Here is a 17,263-nt window from a genome sequence, read left to right on the forward strand (position 1 = left end):
AAACTGCCTGTGCACCCTCTCAATGACATACTGTGTGTTTCAGGACGTGGCTCAACTTTTCCTGCTGCAGGATGAACTTTGCTCTTTTTGAGAAAGGAGAACCAACATATAACATGAGGAGTTAGTTTCTTTTCCTTCTCACTCTCTCCAGGACTATGGCAAAAATATCAGCATACACAGAGTTAAATTTCTCATTTAAGTCCTCTCTCTAGTGCCTATGTGTGTAAAATATATAAATGTATATGCATATAGAAACAGAGAGTTTTCTATATTTGCCTATAGAAAATTCCCTGTTCCTCCTCCCCCCGTCCCCTGGTTAATTTGTCAAGCTAACTGAACAATCTATATAGCTCTTTTCAAGCGCTAAGGAAACAATACAGTAAGTCCCAAACCAAGAGCATGTTAAAAATTGGCTATCTTTTATTTTTCAGTAGTTAATTCAGATACATTTTATTGAATGAGCCAGAAAGAATGTTTGGTATTTGTGGGATACAATAATTGAAAGGTTTAAGTGGGGAAAAGATTTAGCTCAGCGTTGTGTTTCTAGGATGTCAGTTCTTTGGTTATGCTTCTGCTTTTAATCTTGTTTCTCCTCTTTGGGGGGAGCAGTAAGGAAAGGAAGGATCAGCTGCTAGTGAAGCCAAGCCCGGGAAGGAGCCATGCTTGAGCTCTGTTTTCCCGAAGAGTGTGATTAGTGGAGTTCTGATGACTTAGCTAAGGTGTTCCCTACCTTGGGGAGGAAATCTCAGGTTCCCTGTGATAGCATCATCCTTTCGTACGTCATCTCTCATGTTGAAATATTAATGTTGTTTGTTTGGGGTCTTTTTTAATGGAAAGACTAAGTAAGGGTACGGATTGATAATACAATCCTTTTATGTGGGATATTCTCTTTGGAAAGACAGCGTATGCCAGCACTAGCTGATCTGATGATTATAGTAAAGAGAAATGTGTGTGGTGTGTGTCTGGTACGACAGGGAAAAAGGGAGAGAGTGGATGAGCTCTGCTGAGAGCTCCCTGCTCTTAATCCTGGGCCATGTCAGGAGTATTCTAAAGCAGTTTATCTTCATGTGTCGTCTTGTATATAAGAAACAACACTAAACCCACCAAAACTCATTTCATATGTAGCTTTTTCCACAGCCTTCAGATCAAAGTTATTTTCTTCAGGCTGGACTAAATTATACACAGGTCCCAGGAGTGAAGGACACTGAATTAATGCACTATGTCAACCAGTCCTGGCTATAGAATATTTTTATAGAAGTGTGAGACGCAACATCTCTTTACTATTTCATTAAAAATTAATGTGCAGATTGCCAAAAAGCAAAATGCGTAAATAACATAAACAAATTTTTGCAAAAGCTTTGTACACTGTGGAGTCATCTTAAGAAGGATTTTTTTCCTTGAGTATCAGATTACTTCTATATATACTTTTAATCAGTATTTGTTCTCATTTAGCTAATTAGCAGAGGTACTCTAATCTTAGTAAAACAACTGTTCATACCTCTCCTATGTTGGTATGTTTTGGAATAAGCACTTTAAAAGCAGAGCAGCATTCTGGTTACAGGCTGGAGCAGTGTGTTATTGGCCCATATAAATTTGCTTTTTCACTTTTGTTAGTTGAGTGTAATGGGTCAAGCCTGACTACGGTTATTTGAAACTTGTTGAAATTGATCTTTGCCTTCATATTTGTAAGGTGAATAGGGCTGGTTAGATAAATCTCTGGAATTAGCCTTCTCTTGCTGTATATAAAGCTATGAAGTATATGCGTACATACATAAATTCATTTTTTTTAAGTATGATGACTGAAAAATATATTCAAACATAAAATGTGAAATCTGTACAGAGTGCTGCTGCTGTTAATTGGAGGGAAATATAGTTTAAGTAATTTTCTATGTAATTTGGTCTTATGTATTAGAGCAAGATTATTTTCTAACATTTTGGAACAGTATGATATAAGAAATAATTCAGCATCACTTAATATCTATTTATTGTGCACCCACTTTGTTCAAATAAAGTATGTCCCTTCATGACAGTTTTAACCCCATTTATCCTCATGCACAAGCGCTCACCTGTTATTTACTCACATAAGAGAAGGTCGATACTGCAGAACAAGGGGAGTGCTCTGTTGTGACATAAACCATACATATTCATTAGCTCTGCTGTCCCTATGGACACGTGTAGAATGTCCTGATGATCTTCATATGGCAAAAGGAAGTGAGCTTAAGAAGGAAGTTGTCTTAATGGATTTAAGAAACAGGAACAAAAAAAAAAGGGGTTTTTTAAATGCTTTATTTACAGTGAGGAGCCAAATCAGTAATTCTTAAGCGTGAATGAAAAATAAAACTGCTGTAAAAGCAAGCAATGTACTGAATCATGATTAGGAACAGAAATGGAAAAAACAATAGAATCCAGTATTTGAAAAGTACAATTTTTACATTCTTTTTTTTTTTTTCCTGGAAGAGCTTAGGTCAGGATCTGAGTGTTCTGTATGAGGCTCCTTAGTGCTGCAAATTCATTCCTTTTGCCTCCCGTTTCATTGCTAAAAAGCAAGTTCAGGGTTCTGTGTTTCACCTGCTGCAGTTGATTGTGTGAGAAACGCGATAAAGCAGTGAGTGTATTTTTTCTGCTCTGCTTTTAAGGATTTGTGCTGTGTTCTTTCAAGGTAAATGTGCCTCAAATTCCACTTTTGGAAGGGGAACCAAGGAAAAGGCCACTTCTGCTATTTTGTTGCTTAAAAAGAGAGTATGCATTTTGCTGCACTTATAAAAGCTTCAGCGGGGTTTATTGGAAACTTGAAGTAAGCACTTCAGTGGGAGCACAATCAAGCTTCAGGTCTAGACTATTTTGTATTTGCATAAATATGGGTGCCAAGTAAACAAACTCCATATTCATTTATGACTATTTTAACATGAGTATTTTAATTCTCAGAATCACTACAGGTATCTTACAGTAGTTATATTGATTTTTATGTTTCTATAGGTATAAATTGAAGATTGTGTGGCATATTAAATCTTTTAAAAGCACATTATACCTTCAAGCATTCAGTGGAATAAAAAAAGTGATATATATAATTTTGATAAGTTATGCTTATTTTATTTACAGTTACTTTTCTCCTGAGTATTCTCTGAAAAATTATTATAGTCTCATTTGTTTGGTATTGACAAAATATGCTATGTCTTGCAAAGGCATGGTAGTGTTTGAAGGTACTTGACAGAAACAGCTTAAATATGTAAAACCTGGGAAGTGGGAGAATCATTATGGGTTGAAAGAAAACTCAGTGCAATTATTGTCTTCATTAGTGTGTTTTCTAGTTGGTTTAGAAAAGTGTTATGAGCAAATGTGTACAGTGAGGGCAGACTGTAAAGTATTTTAAAGTAAAATACTGTAAAGTTTCTATATAGAAGGGTTCTGACAGGTGTGCATAAATGGTTTTACTTATGGTACGCAATGATAGTACATCAATGTGATCACACTGCAAGGATAGAGCCCTGAACTGGGAATGTTGTTGTGCTTAAGGACTGCTGCTGCAGAGAAACCGGTACCTTTGAGGTGGGCAGCATCCTGGGGAGATCCTGTGGAGTGTCTAATAGCTATAGTCCCTACCTTCCACACCTGTGGGCTGCTGTTTGCTTGGCCTACAGATCCAGCCTGCTTCTGCTGGCAAAATGTGATAGTGTCATCTCTGGACCTAGTTTGCCTTTGCTTGTTTGACTATTATTTCTCCTTATTTCTGTTTCTTAAGGCCTTTGAAGCTGATGGCTCTGCTAAAGGCCGTTTAGCCAGAAATGTCTTTGTGACTGCTTTACATAAATGGTGAGGAGGGAGCTTGAGAGGAGAGAACTCATTTACTGTAAAAGTATTGCAATTTGTTGTTGTGAGGTGTGAATGTGTGATTTTAAAAGGAATAATCATTTGACAGTATTTAAATTAGATAATTGCCTTGTATTACTTTGAGATTCCATGTCTGTTTTTTAATTTTTAACTGGTCCAGGCTCTTCTAAAATATGTTGCATTTTTCTTATCTCTTTTATCTTTAAGTGCTGTTGACATATATGTGATCCTCAATATTACTTGTGATTTAAATGTTTTGTTTTAAAGATTGAAATGTTTTCACTGTCTGTGCTAGATGGGAATCATATTGTAAGTATCCCACCAACAGCTTGCTGCCACTGATGTGCATGGCATGCATAGGCTATACATAATAAAAGGAATTAACAGAGCCCTAACGAGAAAATGCTGAGAGCACTTTCCAGGCCTGTTTTGGTGAGTTTGTGGCTGCCACTTACTGAAGAAAGCTTCCAGAGCTAGGCCCATACAGCTGGGTGGCTCACTTGAAGGCTCATCCTCCTACCAAGTCCTTTGACGTCAAAGGAATTCCTCATGGACTGGAGCAGAGGTCTTAACTGAATAATTAGAAAATAAATGTGGGAATCATTTTCTTTCTTTTTTTTTCTTTTTCTCCTGCAAAGCATAATTAGCTCACTCCACTCTTCAAAATCCCTCCTGTTTCCAATTAAGAGAGATCAGTTGCACTATCTTCAAACAGCTAAAATTATGCTTATCAATAAAAAATGGAGTGTAAAAGAATTGTTTTATCTTGAATTAATTTTTATTATTATGGGACATATAACAATATATAGTCTTACAAAATATTATCAGATTTAGCATAAACCCAGGGAGTTGTGTGTCCTACATCTTGAGCAGTGGTTACGGCATGACTTATATATTCTGGTCTGTCCCATGCGTAAGAAGGATTTTAAAATGTGGATTTAGGGCCTGATCCTCAAGGTACTAACACCTTTGTCTCTCACTGAAGTATGAGCTATGAGAAGTCCTGGCACATTCCAGTGAAGTGCCTGTTTAAGTCAATAGCTGTTCTGGCAGCTCCCTGCATGTCCACAAGAAGCAATCACTTGGCTAAATTCATTATGGTCCATTGTGAAAATAGCGGTTTTGAATACCCGAAGACAGGCCTGAGAGTAGCAGTTCGGTGGGCAGCTTTTGGAGTCTTTGACTAAATGTGTAAGCAATCCAAAGTGGTGAAGTTCACAACCACTTGCAAGTCTACAAGGAAGAGGGTTGGTGGTACTGAGAGTTGTGGTTTTGGAGTTGTTCCTTACCTTGCCACAGTGTGATGCTGCAGTTTGGTTATGGGCAGTTATCAGAAGCATGTCATTTACTTGTTCATCCCTGGTACAGTCTGCCCCTGGTACAGTCTCCCCCTGTTCAATGGCACATTAAGCAGTTGCTTATATCGGATTTAACCATATGCCTAAAGTTAAGAACCTGCTTAAGCAACTGATGCTCGCGAAGGAACCAAGCAGAGCTGTACTACATATGACCTAAGGCACTACAGGGATGAACAAGGCAGGAATAGAGAGACCACAACCAGAGAAGAATTTTCTTTTGTCTCAGGTATGTTGAAGGAATGGGTGGAGTCCGCTGACCCAAACTAAAACTTTGGTAGCTGGTTGGGAAGGTTGGTGTGCTGCCCTGTTTCTAGTTCCTTGTGCTCAGTAGCTGCATGCCATTTAGGTTTTGTTTCCCAGCATCTCTGGATGTGCAATGCAGCCTCTGCCAGTATCTTCAGAAAACCACAGCTACATATGATTTAATTTCAGCTTGATAATTTTATTAGAGATGTGAATAGATGAGAGAGAGGTTTACTCAAGTCCTTGTGTCCTTTGTCTAAAGCAAAACCCAAGTTGGTTGGTTGAAGGTGATTGTCATTGCTTGGACTTCTCTGTGGGACACTGTAAATCCTTTGTTGTTTTTTCCCCCAGTGTGGTCCTCAGCTAGTATTTCTGGACTTTTCCATGCCTGTTTTCAACAGAAACAGTTGTATTTAAATTGAAAGGAAAGGCTAGATATTTATTTTTAGTTTTCTGTAACTGATATAATCCTGTAATGCATTGAGCATTTTGACTTGACAGTGAGGGCACCAGCACCAGTGGAGAAGGGTTCTTTGTGTTCACAAACTTCTTCATGTTCCCAGCGCATCAGGTCCCACTTGACCAGGATGTGTAGAACATTGCTTGTTCCTTATTTGCATTCAGATAAAAAAGTTTCCTAACTGACATTCTTTCTTTTTTTTTTTTTTTTGTTGTTGTTGCTCTGGATTTTGTGTGGCTTTTTTTTGGTGTGTTTTTGGGGGTGTTTTTGTTTTGTTTGGGGTTTTTTCTGAATTCATAAATCTGAATATGTAAGTGGATTTCTGCCATATGGAATTGTTGTATGTGAAATTGATGAAGTACTGTGTATTAGATTTTATATTTTCAGGCTAAGTGCACAAAATTAGAAATGGAGAAAAATGGTCACATACTTGGTACAAAGAAATTGAATAATTAAATTATTGACTATAATTACTTTAAATGTAATTCAGATAGCTCCAACTTGAAGAATTATGGAGGAGGGATGTATAGCAGGGCTTTCAGGACAAGATAAAATAGATACTGGTAAAAAAGCCTACACTGCCTCTCTATATAATGTATTAAATTTATCTTAAAAGCTATTCTCTGATAAGTACATACCTGTACTCGAAGAACAGAACCCTTTCCTTTTGCCTTTTACAGCCCATACCAGCACAGTTTACACAGTTCAAAACTGTCGATAGCTCAGAGGATTCCTAAGTTAGCAAAGACTTTTTTTAAAAATACGTTCAGCCTTGCATTGCTTCTGGATTTTCAGGAAGTCATCAAGCAAATGCACTCTCTGCAGGCCCATGGCTTATGTCAGAGCTTCAATTATGGCTAAAAAAAATATATAAGTAAAAAAAAAAAGAGGCAACCTCTAAATATGTCCTTATTTACCTGATCTGAGGTGTTTGTATCAGCATTTGGATTCCTAACAAAAGAAATGCAGGAGCATGTATCAGCTCAAGCAAAAAGCAACTAGTAAAATACAATTTAAAAGATGGAGAGGAAGTGGCTGAAAACATTACATACACAGTTGGAGGTGGGGGAAGTGTTTGCATAATTAAATAAACTACAACTTTTTTTTTTTTTCTTTTTTTTTCCTCCAAAATCAGACATTTGACTTTTGTCAAACAATTATTGAACTATTAAGAAACAGAGTCAAACCTAGCAAAACTTTGCTGCTTTTTCAGTTAATATCAAATTGAGGAAATGGTTTTTCCCCCCTCCTCACCCCAGTCCAGACCATTTCAGTGGACTCCATGTAAATACAGATTTCTTCACTGCTTACTAATGCAAAAAATATGCTTATGGTTAACTGTTAACCTATGCTTCCAAATAACGCTAATGATTGCAATGTGCTGGAATAAATGCTCATGTTTCACGGGAAGAGAACGGTCCTGTTCTCTTAAGCTTATCTAATCAAGGCCTAATCCTGCCTTTACAGCCTTTGTTAAATGCATTGGTATTTAATATGCATCAATAAATAAACTTTCAATTATTGTGCAGTGAGCATATCCAAAGATAGCATGACAATGTGAAACTACTGGCCTAGCTAGCAATTATTCCAAATAAAGAATGCTGATGATGTGATTTCCTCCCTTCCTCTTATAATAGATAATTCAGATTTTCTGACATTCTTTTGCAGCCTCATAATAAGGAATAAAAATTAATCTAGACCAATAAAATTCAAAGAATTTAATTTTTACACCACCTAAATGCATCTCCCAACTGTGACTGAAAATAAAATTATTTTTAAAGCATGTGATCCATTCTAAACAAAAAAGACTAATTGATTAAATTTTTAAAGTATTTATGAAATGTATTTTGAAAAGGTTGAAAATGGGAGGTGTATGATATATGTTGTTGTGCTCTGACCTAATGTATTCTTTTATTGCTTTAAATTGAATGGTCCTCCTTCTACAAGCTCTTAAAGACAATGTGCCACAAGCAGATTCGTTAACTGCAGTACAAATGCCAGCTCAGCCAGATTCTCTTTTCTATCCATGCCTATTTTATTCACCTTCTTTTTCACAAGTTTCACTTCTGCTTTAGTGCATTCTTTTCAGTCTTTCTCATGGCATCTCTTAGTATCTGGTGAATCATCAAGCTACTCAAGTTCTTCTGCATCTCTGTAACAAAAGCTTTTAAGTGTTTTGGTAACCTTATAGGCCAAATATTGCAGAACACAGTTTGTTGGTTTGTTTCAGTTTTGGGTTGTTTTTTGTTTGTTTGTTTTTTAACAGGGGTAGTCAACTTGTATGTCACTTAGGCATTTTTATGTTACAGGAATATTAATACTCTTTTATAAAAGGTTGAAGTAAATTTCAGGGTGCTAGAACTGATTAGATGCTGATTACTTGCAATTGGCTCCTGGTGATTTGCACTTCAGATTTCTGGCTGAATTTAACCAAGTATGATTTCTGAAAAGCTTCTGATAGTTTCTCATTAAAATTGCATTTTTTAATTTTTTTTTAATGAGCATGATTTCTATGATTTTACCCAATTTCATGATCTATTTACTACCTCTGAAAGGCAGTGGTTGAAACATCAGAATAATTAGCAAAAATAGACTATATTCATCCTAAATGAAAGAAATAAATCTGCCAAAAACTGTCTCAAAGCTGCATTTGTCAAAAGCACTTCTCTGAATTAACTTTTATAGGATAACTGTATAATTGTTAACTGACATTTTTCTCAAGTTGTCAAAGTGCTGGAAAAATGAGAAAGAAAATGCTCAGGGAAAAAAAATCCACAAGTAATCAATGGCATGCCCGTGTGGACTGAGATTTGCAGTGCTTGTGCTAATAAAATATAAGGCTCCATTAGAGGTACTTTGGAGTGTTCAGGCTAAATTTAAATAATTTGGTGATTTGCAAATACATGATTCCAAAAATAAAAATGAAGAGTCCAAATGCAAATGAGTGCAACGGCAATAAAATATAATTGCAAATGAATCTGTTGCTTTATTCATTTATTGTGTAATTACTGCAATCCTTCCCACCTTGTTTTCAGTATTTCTTAATCATTAAGTCGGAAGCATGACAGCAGTGCCAGCCCTGGCATGATTCTCTTTGACTAAAACCTTGTAAATTAACACAATTAGCACAGCATCATCCTGCTAATTAACTTCCAGTGTCTGGTGCAGTGGTTTTGCAAACAAGGAAGAGGGAGTCAGAAGGGAATAAACATGCCATTCTGTTACCAAACTGTGTGCTGTGTTAGGTTTAGCTCAGCGAGGCTAAGCTGGCCATGTCAGATGCCAGAGTCAGGCAATGAAGAGCTAAAGGGGTTGGGGAGAAAAACAGGAGGGGGTAGAAGCTGTCAAAATAGACTGCAGTAATTCAGAGGGGAGCTGGTGCCACAGATGCTTCATTTCGACTAGGCCTCCTCCTTATCAGGGAATCTGTGCCAGAGGGCACAAGACTTTGCAAAAATCACTTTTGGTAATACGAGAGAGATTAAGGAGGTCTATTTGATACAGCTGTACAAAAATCAGCAATATGTCTACCATGCATAGGTAAGAGTTGGAGGGGGTTATCTTTAAGCTTGTAAATTGCTCTTATTGCGCATGGTGGATTACAAGGAGGAGTGATAATTCCCATCACATTATTTACAAGATTAATTACTTTAAAATGACATTTGATTTTTTCTCTTTTTTATTTGAGGTGGGGGCTACAGCCAGCTGTGGAAGCCACGGAACTTTTAGGGACTTGGCTTCATTTCTTTTTCCTTTTCACAATCTGTTTTTTCTTTTCTTTCTTTCTTTTTTCTTTTTTTTTAACCCTCTTTCTTTGTACCCTGGAGGCTGTGAAGCGGGGGGGGGGGGGGTGGGGGGGTGGGGGGTAGGGGGAGAGAGAGAGCAAGCAAGGAGACCGACAGACAAGTCATGCTTGGTTTTTTTTCCAGAGCCTCAACAACAGAACTGAGAGGCAGAAAGGAGCCAGTTGTAATTCATACCGAGTTGTAGGCTTTGTGTGATGAAAGCGACGGAGCGCTGCCTGGGAGATTGCTTTGCTGCACTCCACGAAGCAGATTTGAAACTGTCGTGGACCACTTTAGATGAGAGTTGGATTATGGAATGACCTGCTATGTCTGTGTCATATTGTTCTGCGCAGGGTGCATTATACTGTGCTAACTAGGTGTTCAGTACCAAATAAGAGAGGTATCCTAGATGTGATCTGTCAGCTGTGTCTCATATTTTTATATTGGTTAAAATATAAAACTGAAACAGTGATGAGAGAGGACAGAGCAGCTGGATGCCGTGTATGTTAACAATAAATCTGCACTCAGGGTATTTAAAACATACTGAGTTTTATTTAATTACTTTGAGAAATCTAGCATTATCTGGCTATTTTAATAACCCCCCACTGTATCGGCAAAAGATGTGTCTACGTGTGTATGTGCCTACGATGAACCAAGCAGTTTATTCTGCTTCGTAAAGGCATTGAATTTTCTTTCCTTAAGGATTTGTGGTGTTAAGTACAGTCTCCCAGAGAGCTGAAGAAGTTCCTAGGCAGTACGTTTGAGACTCATTTAAAAGCAACTGAAAAAGGCCGAGCTTGCTGTTAACTTTGTTTTTTTTTCCTGCCGCCCTAGGCTTGAAGATGCAGTGGACGCCAGAGCATGCCCAGTGGCCAGAACAGCACTTCGATATCACTTCAACCACCCGGTCGCCTGCCCACAAGGTGGAAGCCTACCGGGGGCACCTGCAGCGCACCTACCAGTATGCCTGGGCCAATGATGACATCTCGGCTCTGACTGCCTCTAATCTTCTGAAAAAGTATGCAGAAAAATACTCTGGTATTTTGGAAGGCCCGGCCGAGCGGCCCATTCTCAGCAATTACTCTGAAGCTCCCTCGGGGCTGGTGAACGGTCGGAAGAATGAAAGTGAGCCCTGGCAGCCATCGCTGAACTCGGAGAGCGTGTATCCCATGAACTGTGTCCCAGACGTTATCACGGCCAGCAAAGCTGGGGTAAGTGCAGCCCTCCCTCCCGCAGATGTCTCGGCCAGCATTGGGAGCTCTCCTGGGGTGGCCAGTAACCTGGCTGAACCCAGTTACTCCAGCAGCACCTGTGGAAGTCACACTGTTCCCAGTCTTCATTCAGGGCTCCCATCTCAGGAATACGCTGCAGGATACAATGGCTCATACTTGCATACCAGTTACAGCAGCCAGCCAGCACCTGCACTTCCATCCCCTCATCCGTCCCCACTGCACAGCTCGGGACTTTTACAGCCACCACCACCACCGCCACCACCAGCCCTCGTCCCTGGCTACAATGGGACCTCTAACCTCTCCAGTTATAGTTACCCTTCTGCCAGTTATCCTCCTCAAACTGCTGTTGGCCCTGGGTACAGCCCTGGGGGTGCCCCGCCACCCTCGGCGTACCTGCCTTCAGGAATCCCTGCGCCGACCCCTCTGCCCCCAACCACCGTCCCCAGCTACTCCTACCAGGGCCATGGTCTGACACCCATTGCGCCATCTGCCCTGACAAACAGTTCAGCCAGCTCTCTCAAAAGGAAAGCTTTCTACATGGCAGGGCAAGGAGAAATGGACTCCAGTTATGGAAATTACAGCTATGGCCAACAGAGATCTACACAGAGTCCCATGTATCGAATGCCCGACAACAGCATTTCAAATGCAAACAGGGGGAATGGTTTTGACAGAAGTGCTGAAACATCATCCTTAGCATTTAAGCCAACAAAGCAGCTAATGTCCTCTGAACAGCAAAGGAAATTCAGCAGCCAGTCCAGTAGGGCGTTAACACCCCCATCCTATAGTACTGCTAAAAACTCACTGGGTTCGAGATCAAGTGACTCATTTGGGAAGTATACCTCCCCAGTAATGAATGAGCACAGTGACGAGCACAGGCAGCTCCTCCCTCACCCAATGCAAGGCCCGGGACTTCGTGCAGCTACCTCATCCAACCACTCTGTGGACGAGCAACTGAAGAATACTGACACACACCTCATTGACCTTGTTACCAACGAGATTATCAACCAAGGACCTCCCGTGGACTGGAGTGACATCGCTGGCCTAGATCTAGTAAAGGCCGTCATTAAGGAGGAGGTTTTATGGCCAGTATTGAGGTCAGATGCATTCAATGGACTGACTGCTCTACCTCGGAGCATCCTTTTATTTGGACCTCGGGGAACAGGCAAAACATTAATGGGCAGATGTATAGCTAGTCAGCTGGGGGCCACGTTTTTCAAAATCACTGGCTCTGGCCTTGTTACAAAATGGTTAGGGGAAGGAGAAAAAATTGTCCATGCCTCCTTCCTTGTGGCAAGGTGCCGCCAACCCTCGGTGATTTTTGTTAGTGACATTGATATGCTCCTTTCCTCTCAAGTGAGTGAAGAACACAGCCCAGTAAGTCGGATGAGAACCGAGTTCCTTATGCAGCTGGACACTGTACTGACTTCTGCTGAGGACCAAATAGTAGTAATCTGCGCCACGAGTAAACCGGAAGAAATTGATGAATCTCTTCGAAGGTACTTCATGAAACGGCTTTTAATCCCACTTCCTGACAGCACAGCGAGACACCAGATAATAGTACAACTGCTCTCACAGCACAATTACTGTCTCAATGACAAGGAGGTTGCACTGCTTGTCCAGCGCACAGAAGGCTTTTCTGGACTAGATGTGGCTCACTTGTGTCAGGAAGCCGTGGTGGGCCCACTCCACGCCATGCCAGCCACAGACCTTTCAGCCATTATGCCCAGCCAGTTGAGGCCAGTTACATATCAAGACTTTGAAAATGCTTTCTGCAAGATACAGCCTAGCATATCTCAAAAAGAGCTTGATACATATGTTGAATGGAACAAAATGTTTGGTTGCAGTCAGTGATACTACTTAAAAAAAGTGTAATGAATGTTGGCACACACAGAACCTGCTACATAGGGTAGAGAACCCTTTTCAGTGGTGTTAAAATTGCAAAGGGTACTGGGAAGACTACAATTTACCTTGCCTCTAAAGAGCCAGGGTATACTTGAAGGAAAAGTGCATCAAACAAGAGCTGCTGATCTGAAAAAGCCACACATGACAGAAAGCGCATGTTGATGCTCAGTTCTGTTCAAGCTAGACAATACTCACCAAGGAGCAAGGTGCAAGTGGGTTGATTTCAGAAGGACATGAACCCTGTGTGTTGATTCCATTCTGCTGTTCTTGAGATTTAGTTGCTGTCAAGTGCCTGAAGTGGTGCTTTATTTTTTGTTTGCCTCACAATTACATTGGTGGCATGTGCTAATATAAAGAGCTTTAACTTCAAACATTATTGGACTAAAGAGATGAACGGTTGTGTTGCGACAGAGAACCAGATTTTTGCTATTCTAAGAGCAACAGTATTCCTCAATCCTGTCTGTTCTGCGGTGTTAAACTAAGAACAGGTAAAACAGGGTAATGGTAATCTGGACCTTAATTTCTGCAGTTCATTTCTTTTAATGTTCTGTCTGCAAAAACTCAGGAAAGTGATTGTGATTTGTACAGTACCTCAAAGGAATGTGTTGAAAGCACTATGTACTGCTGAGAGTTATAGGCTAGGCTTCAATGTTACTTTATATTAAATATGTATGTTTACCTCAACAATTGGAAAATGGCAAGGAAAATTACTTTGAATGTATCCAGGAAAAAACTAAAGTGTAATATGACTGAAGCTTTACAGTTTTTAAACATAGAAACAGAAGGATTTCCCAGTGTTCAGAAATGGTTCTTCTGCAAATTTGTCAGATCAAACCAGGGCAGAGCGATTTTTCTTATCTGTAAACTGTAAGAGTTTTCAGCATATTGCTCCTTGATAATTACGTGATACAGTCTTTAGAAGGTGCATAGATGAAAAAAGAGCCACTTAATTGGTTTATGTTAGCATCCAAAACAGTCAAATGTAAGATTTGGTAGGACTCCAAGAGGCAAATTACCTTAAGCTGTGACTGCTGGCCTTTGTTGCACGGCATTAGTCATAGTTTTGAGGTTACTTTGGTGAAGCTGTAGGGAGTGGGATCAGTGTAGGTCGCTGGCAAAGCTATGGGTTGCAGAGCTGTTTGTAGCAATGCAGTGGACTGTGACCAAACAAACAGTACAAATAACAAAGCAAAACTGAACCCTCAAAGTACATTTATTTCCTTTCCCAAACTGTAAAGTTGTTTTTGTTGTGTATGTATGGCTCCATTGTTCTTAATGCAATCTTCGTTTAGCATCCATTAGAAATCTTCCAGGCTGGAGTGTGCCCACCATTATTTCTACCTCAGTTTTGTTACGTTTCTCTTGGAAAGCAAAGTAAGAAATAGGGCAAAAAACAACACCAACACAAAAGTCAGATTACATTAGGAATGTGAACCTGCTAAACAAGTTTCAGAGAGCTGCTGTTTTTTCCCCTGAAGTCAAGTTTTTCACTGTTAGTGCTCTTTTCTTCCTACCCCCCCACACTCCCCCTTTTTTTTTCCCTCCCCCAAGTGTACATATTCCGGTGTCTTCCTTCTGGAAAGACTAGCTGGCATGTGTGGCATTTGCGCAGTTCTCCCCCACACCCCCCTTCCCTTTATCCTTTAATGCTTTCCGTGCAACTCTTTTGGTGACAGCTGACTGATGTTGGGTAATGTCTCTGAGCAGGAGCAGTGCATGTTGCAGCTGCCCAAAGCCTCTGCCATCACATGAACAAAACAGCCTTGCTTTTTTGAATGTATTTTTTTGTTTGTTTACTTTAAAGAGACAGTAACAAAACTGTTGCAAAGCACTGGCATTTAATGTTTCTGTTAAGTAATGTACATTCAAATCCATTAAATAAATGCACTGAAAAGCCCCAAGAAGAGAGATACCAATCTGTTGCTAGGTCATGTTTGTCTTCTCAAAAATTGTACAGACCTTGTCCATTTTGTTAAATCGATGGAGACATTTAACATTCAGAAAGCTAATGAGGGATTTTGTGATATTGCTGGAAATTTATGACTCTTGATTATTACTTTCCTTTATTTTTCTTTTAAGATATATATATATATATTTAGATAGAACTGCTAAAAACAGAGCAAATAAACCAAAATCTAATTTAAGATGGATTCCTGGCAAACATTTTTTCTATCTAAAACTTTGTTTTAAGCATAAAAGTACCATTTTAAAAACAGTGCCTTTCATTAAGGATATAGAAAGCAAGACTTAAGTACATCACTTGCTTTTCTTTTTCTTTTTCTTTTCAACAGCAATTGCAGTCTATGATCCTTGTTATGACCCAGTCTTTCTGCTTCCCCAAATTTCCACAGGCTGCTTCTTCACCCAGGTCATTCCACCATCCTCATATTTGGGAGATCCTGATGTCTCCATTAGCTGTAGGCTCACGCTGATCACACTGGCAAGTATGCTACTGCAGATTGCTGACCCAATTTCTGTCTTAGGCATTGCCTTTCATATCTGCTATTTGAGCTGTGCTCATTTGAAAGGCTCGGGCAAGTTTTAATAAACCACTGTTTCTCTCTCTCTGTTCACTGTTTCTCCTAACCATACTCCTAACAGATTTTTTTGCAGCTAGTAAAATGAAAGCTACCAACGAGTGTGGGTTTTTTTCCCCTCTTTTTATCCAGTAGCAAAACCAAAAGCAAGCAAAATTGTAGATGGTCCCTTTGGCTTCCAGCTTTAAAGCATTGTCTTTAAAAAGTCACTCTGGGAAATGGATTTTTCAGATGTTAACCAAAGTGAGAAGCTGGCAGAAACTGAGATGGTGTGAAAATGCATGTTCCACACGTGCGCACACACGCACTCATGCTCATTCTCTCTAGGGCTCGATTCTACTTTAGGGCAGCAGAAGCGGAAAGCTTCACCCCTATCCCAACAACTGTAGGGAGAGGAAAATAGAGCTGGATTTTTAACCAAATCTTTTCTTATCAACAGCTGTCCTGGTATTGCTCTGCGAGGGTGCCTATTGAATTTATTGAGAGCTTGGCCAGGTAGTGTTAAGAGGAGGCACCTCAGCCCTTCTCCAAGTCCTTTGATGTAATTTTCTCTGGTTTGTGAAGGTCTGAGCTGGCTGAGCCTCCTGCCATGTCCTGTCCTTATTGCTTTCCTTCCTCCTCCCACATTGAGCCCATTTTTTCCCTAGTGAGCAGGTTTGGGCAAGCTGATGGTCCTTCACCGCTCTCAGCAGCCTTCTTGTCGAAACAAGGAGTGTTCAGGAAGGGCAGGAGCAGTATCCAGAGCTTGAGCAGGTCCCAAAAGTTAGGATTGGTTTTGAGAAGAGAGACAAAATACATTCTAATGGTATCTTCATCATTAAATGTTTGCTGGTCTTTGACATTTCTGTGGTAGAAAGCCATTTGCTGTCTTTTACGACTGGGCAAAGATGGGGCCTCCTGCCACAGAAGTGCCCAAGTGGTGGGCAGGGACTTCGAGGCCACTGACACAGCCCTGGAACCTGAAATGGAAATGTCACAGGATTTTAAGGAACCCGAAATGGTTAAAGAGCCTCTGCTGTGTCACCCTGTCACTGCAGATGCTGTACACTGTATTTTTATGTGTGGATCCCATTCTGCATCAGCTCATTTTCTTCCTTGTACCTTCAGTAATAATTCCTATGGCAAAAATAAAAAATAAAATAAATTGGAGGAATATTTCTGCAAGCTGAAGGATCAGTATCCATTCAAGGAGAAGTTCGTAATGACCTTATGTGAAACAGAAATGGCAATACTCTGTACTTCTGCATGTTTCTCTCCAAAATACTCAGAACATTAGTGACAGTATAGAAAAGTTTGCTGACTGAGCTGATCAATGGAATGTGAAGGCAGTTTACTTTAAGGCTATTTACTTTCACGCAGATTATTTATCTATTAGTCAGTTTGTATTCTACTCAAATGCAGATAGATGGGCAAAATGTTTTCTTCAGCATTGCAAACCTACCAAGGGGAAAATCAACCATCTAACTAAAATACATAGGCCAAACACCATCTGGGTGCCTTTACCACCTATTTGGAGGCTGTGCTCCGTAAAATGGTACAAGGTCATATTTAGGTGGGTTTTTATAGGATGTTTCTGTAGGGGATCGTCTAGTCATAAAGATCCAAATTGTATCCTGTGTCAAGATGTTAGTATATTGAAAGCAAATTTGGGGATCTGACCGGGGTTTTCACTGTCTGCAAATACGTACAACTTCAGGCAAAGGGCAGTTCTTATAATCACCCTGCTTTTTCCTCTGAAGCACTCCATCATCACGAAGGAGAATGCATTACTCAGATCTGAAGGATACACTTTGTCACAAAACAAGGCCGCCAAAAGTTGTAGGGCCTCCTACCCTTTCACTTACACCAATCTGAAGGTGGTATAACCTTGTTGACTTAAAGGAATTACTCCCGATTTCTGCCCTTGTTAGAAAAGTCA

At 40.0% G+C, this 17,263-nt stretch overlaps 1 protein-coding gene across 5 annotated transcripts in view; it reads left to right on the forward strand.

The window, feature by feature from the left end:
- Positions 1–14,952, forward strand: part of FIGN (fidgetin, microtubule severing factor) — a 99,845-nt gene extending 84,893 nt beyond the window's left edge. For 4 of the 5 annotated variants that reach the window (XM_065670548.1, XM_065670551.1, XM_065670549.1 and 1 more), the window contains one exon: positions 10,509–14,952. In XM_065670548.1, the coding sequence (XP_065526620.1) occupies positions 10,509–12,757 (2,249 nt within the window). In that variant the 3' untranslated portion in view covers positions 12,758–14,952. Of the gene's footprint in view, positions 1–9,418; positions 9,430–10,508 lie in introns of those variants that run through there. The other variant, XM_065670552.1, reaches the window with a different exon arrangement.
- The last annotated feature ends 2,311 nt before the right edge of the window (positions 14,953–17,263 follow it).

Source organism: Lathamus discolor, chromosome 3, assembly GCF_037157495.1.
Source record: "Lathamus discolor isolate bLatDis1 chromosome 3, bLatDis1.hap1, whole genome shotgun sequence".
Classification (NCBI taxonomy): Eukaryota; Metazoa; Chordata; class Aves; order Psittaciformes; family Psittacidae; genus Lathamus; species Lathamus discolor.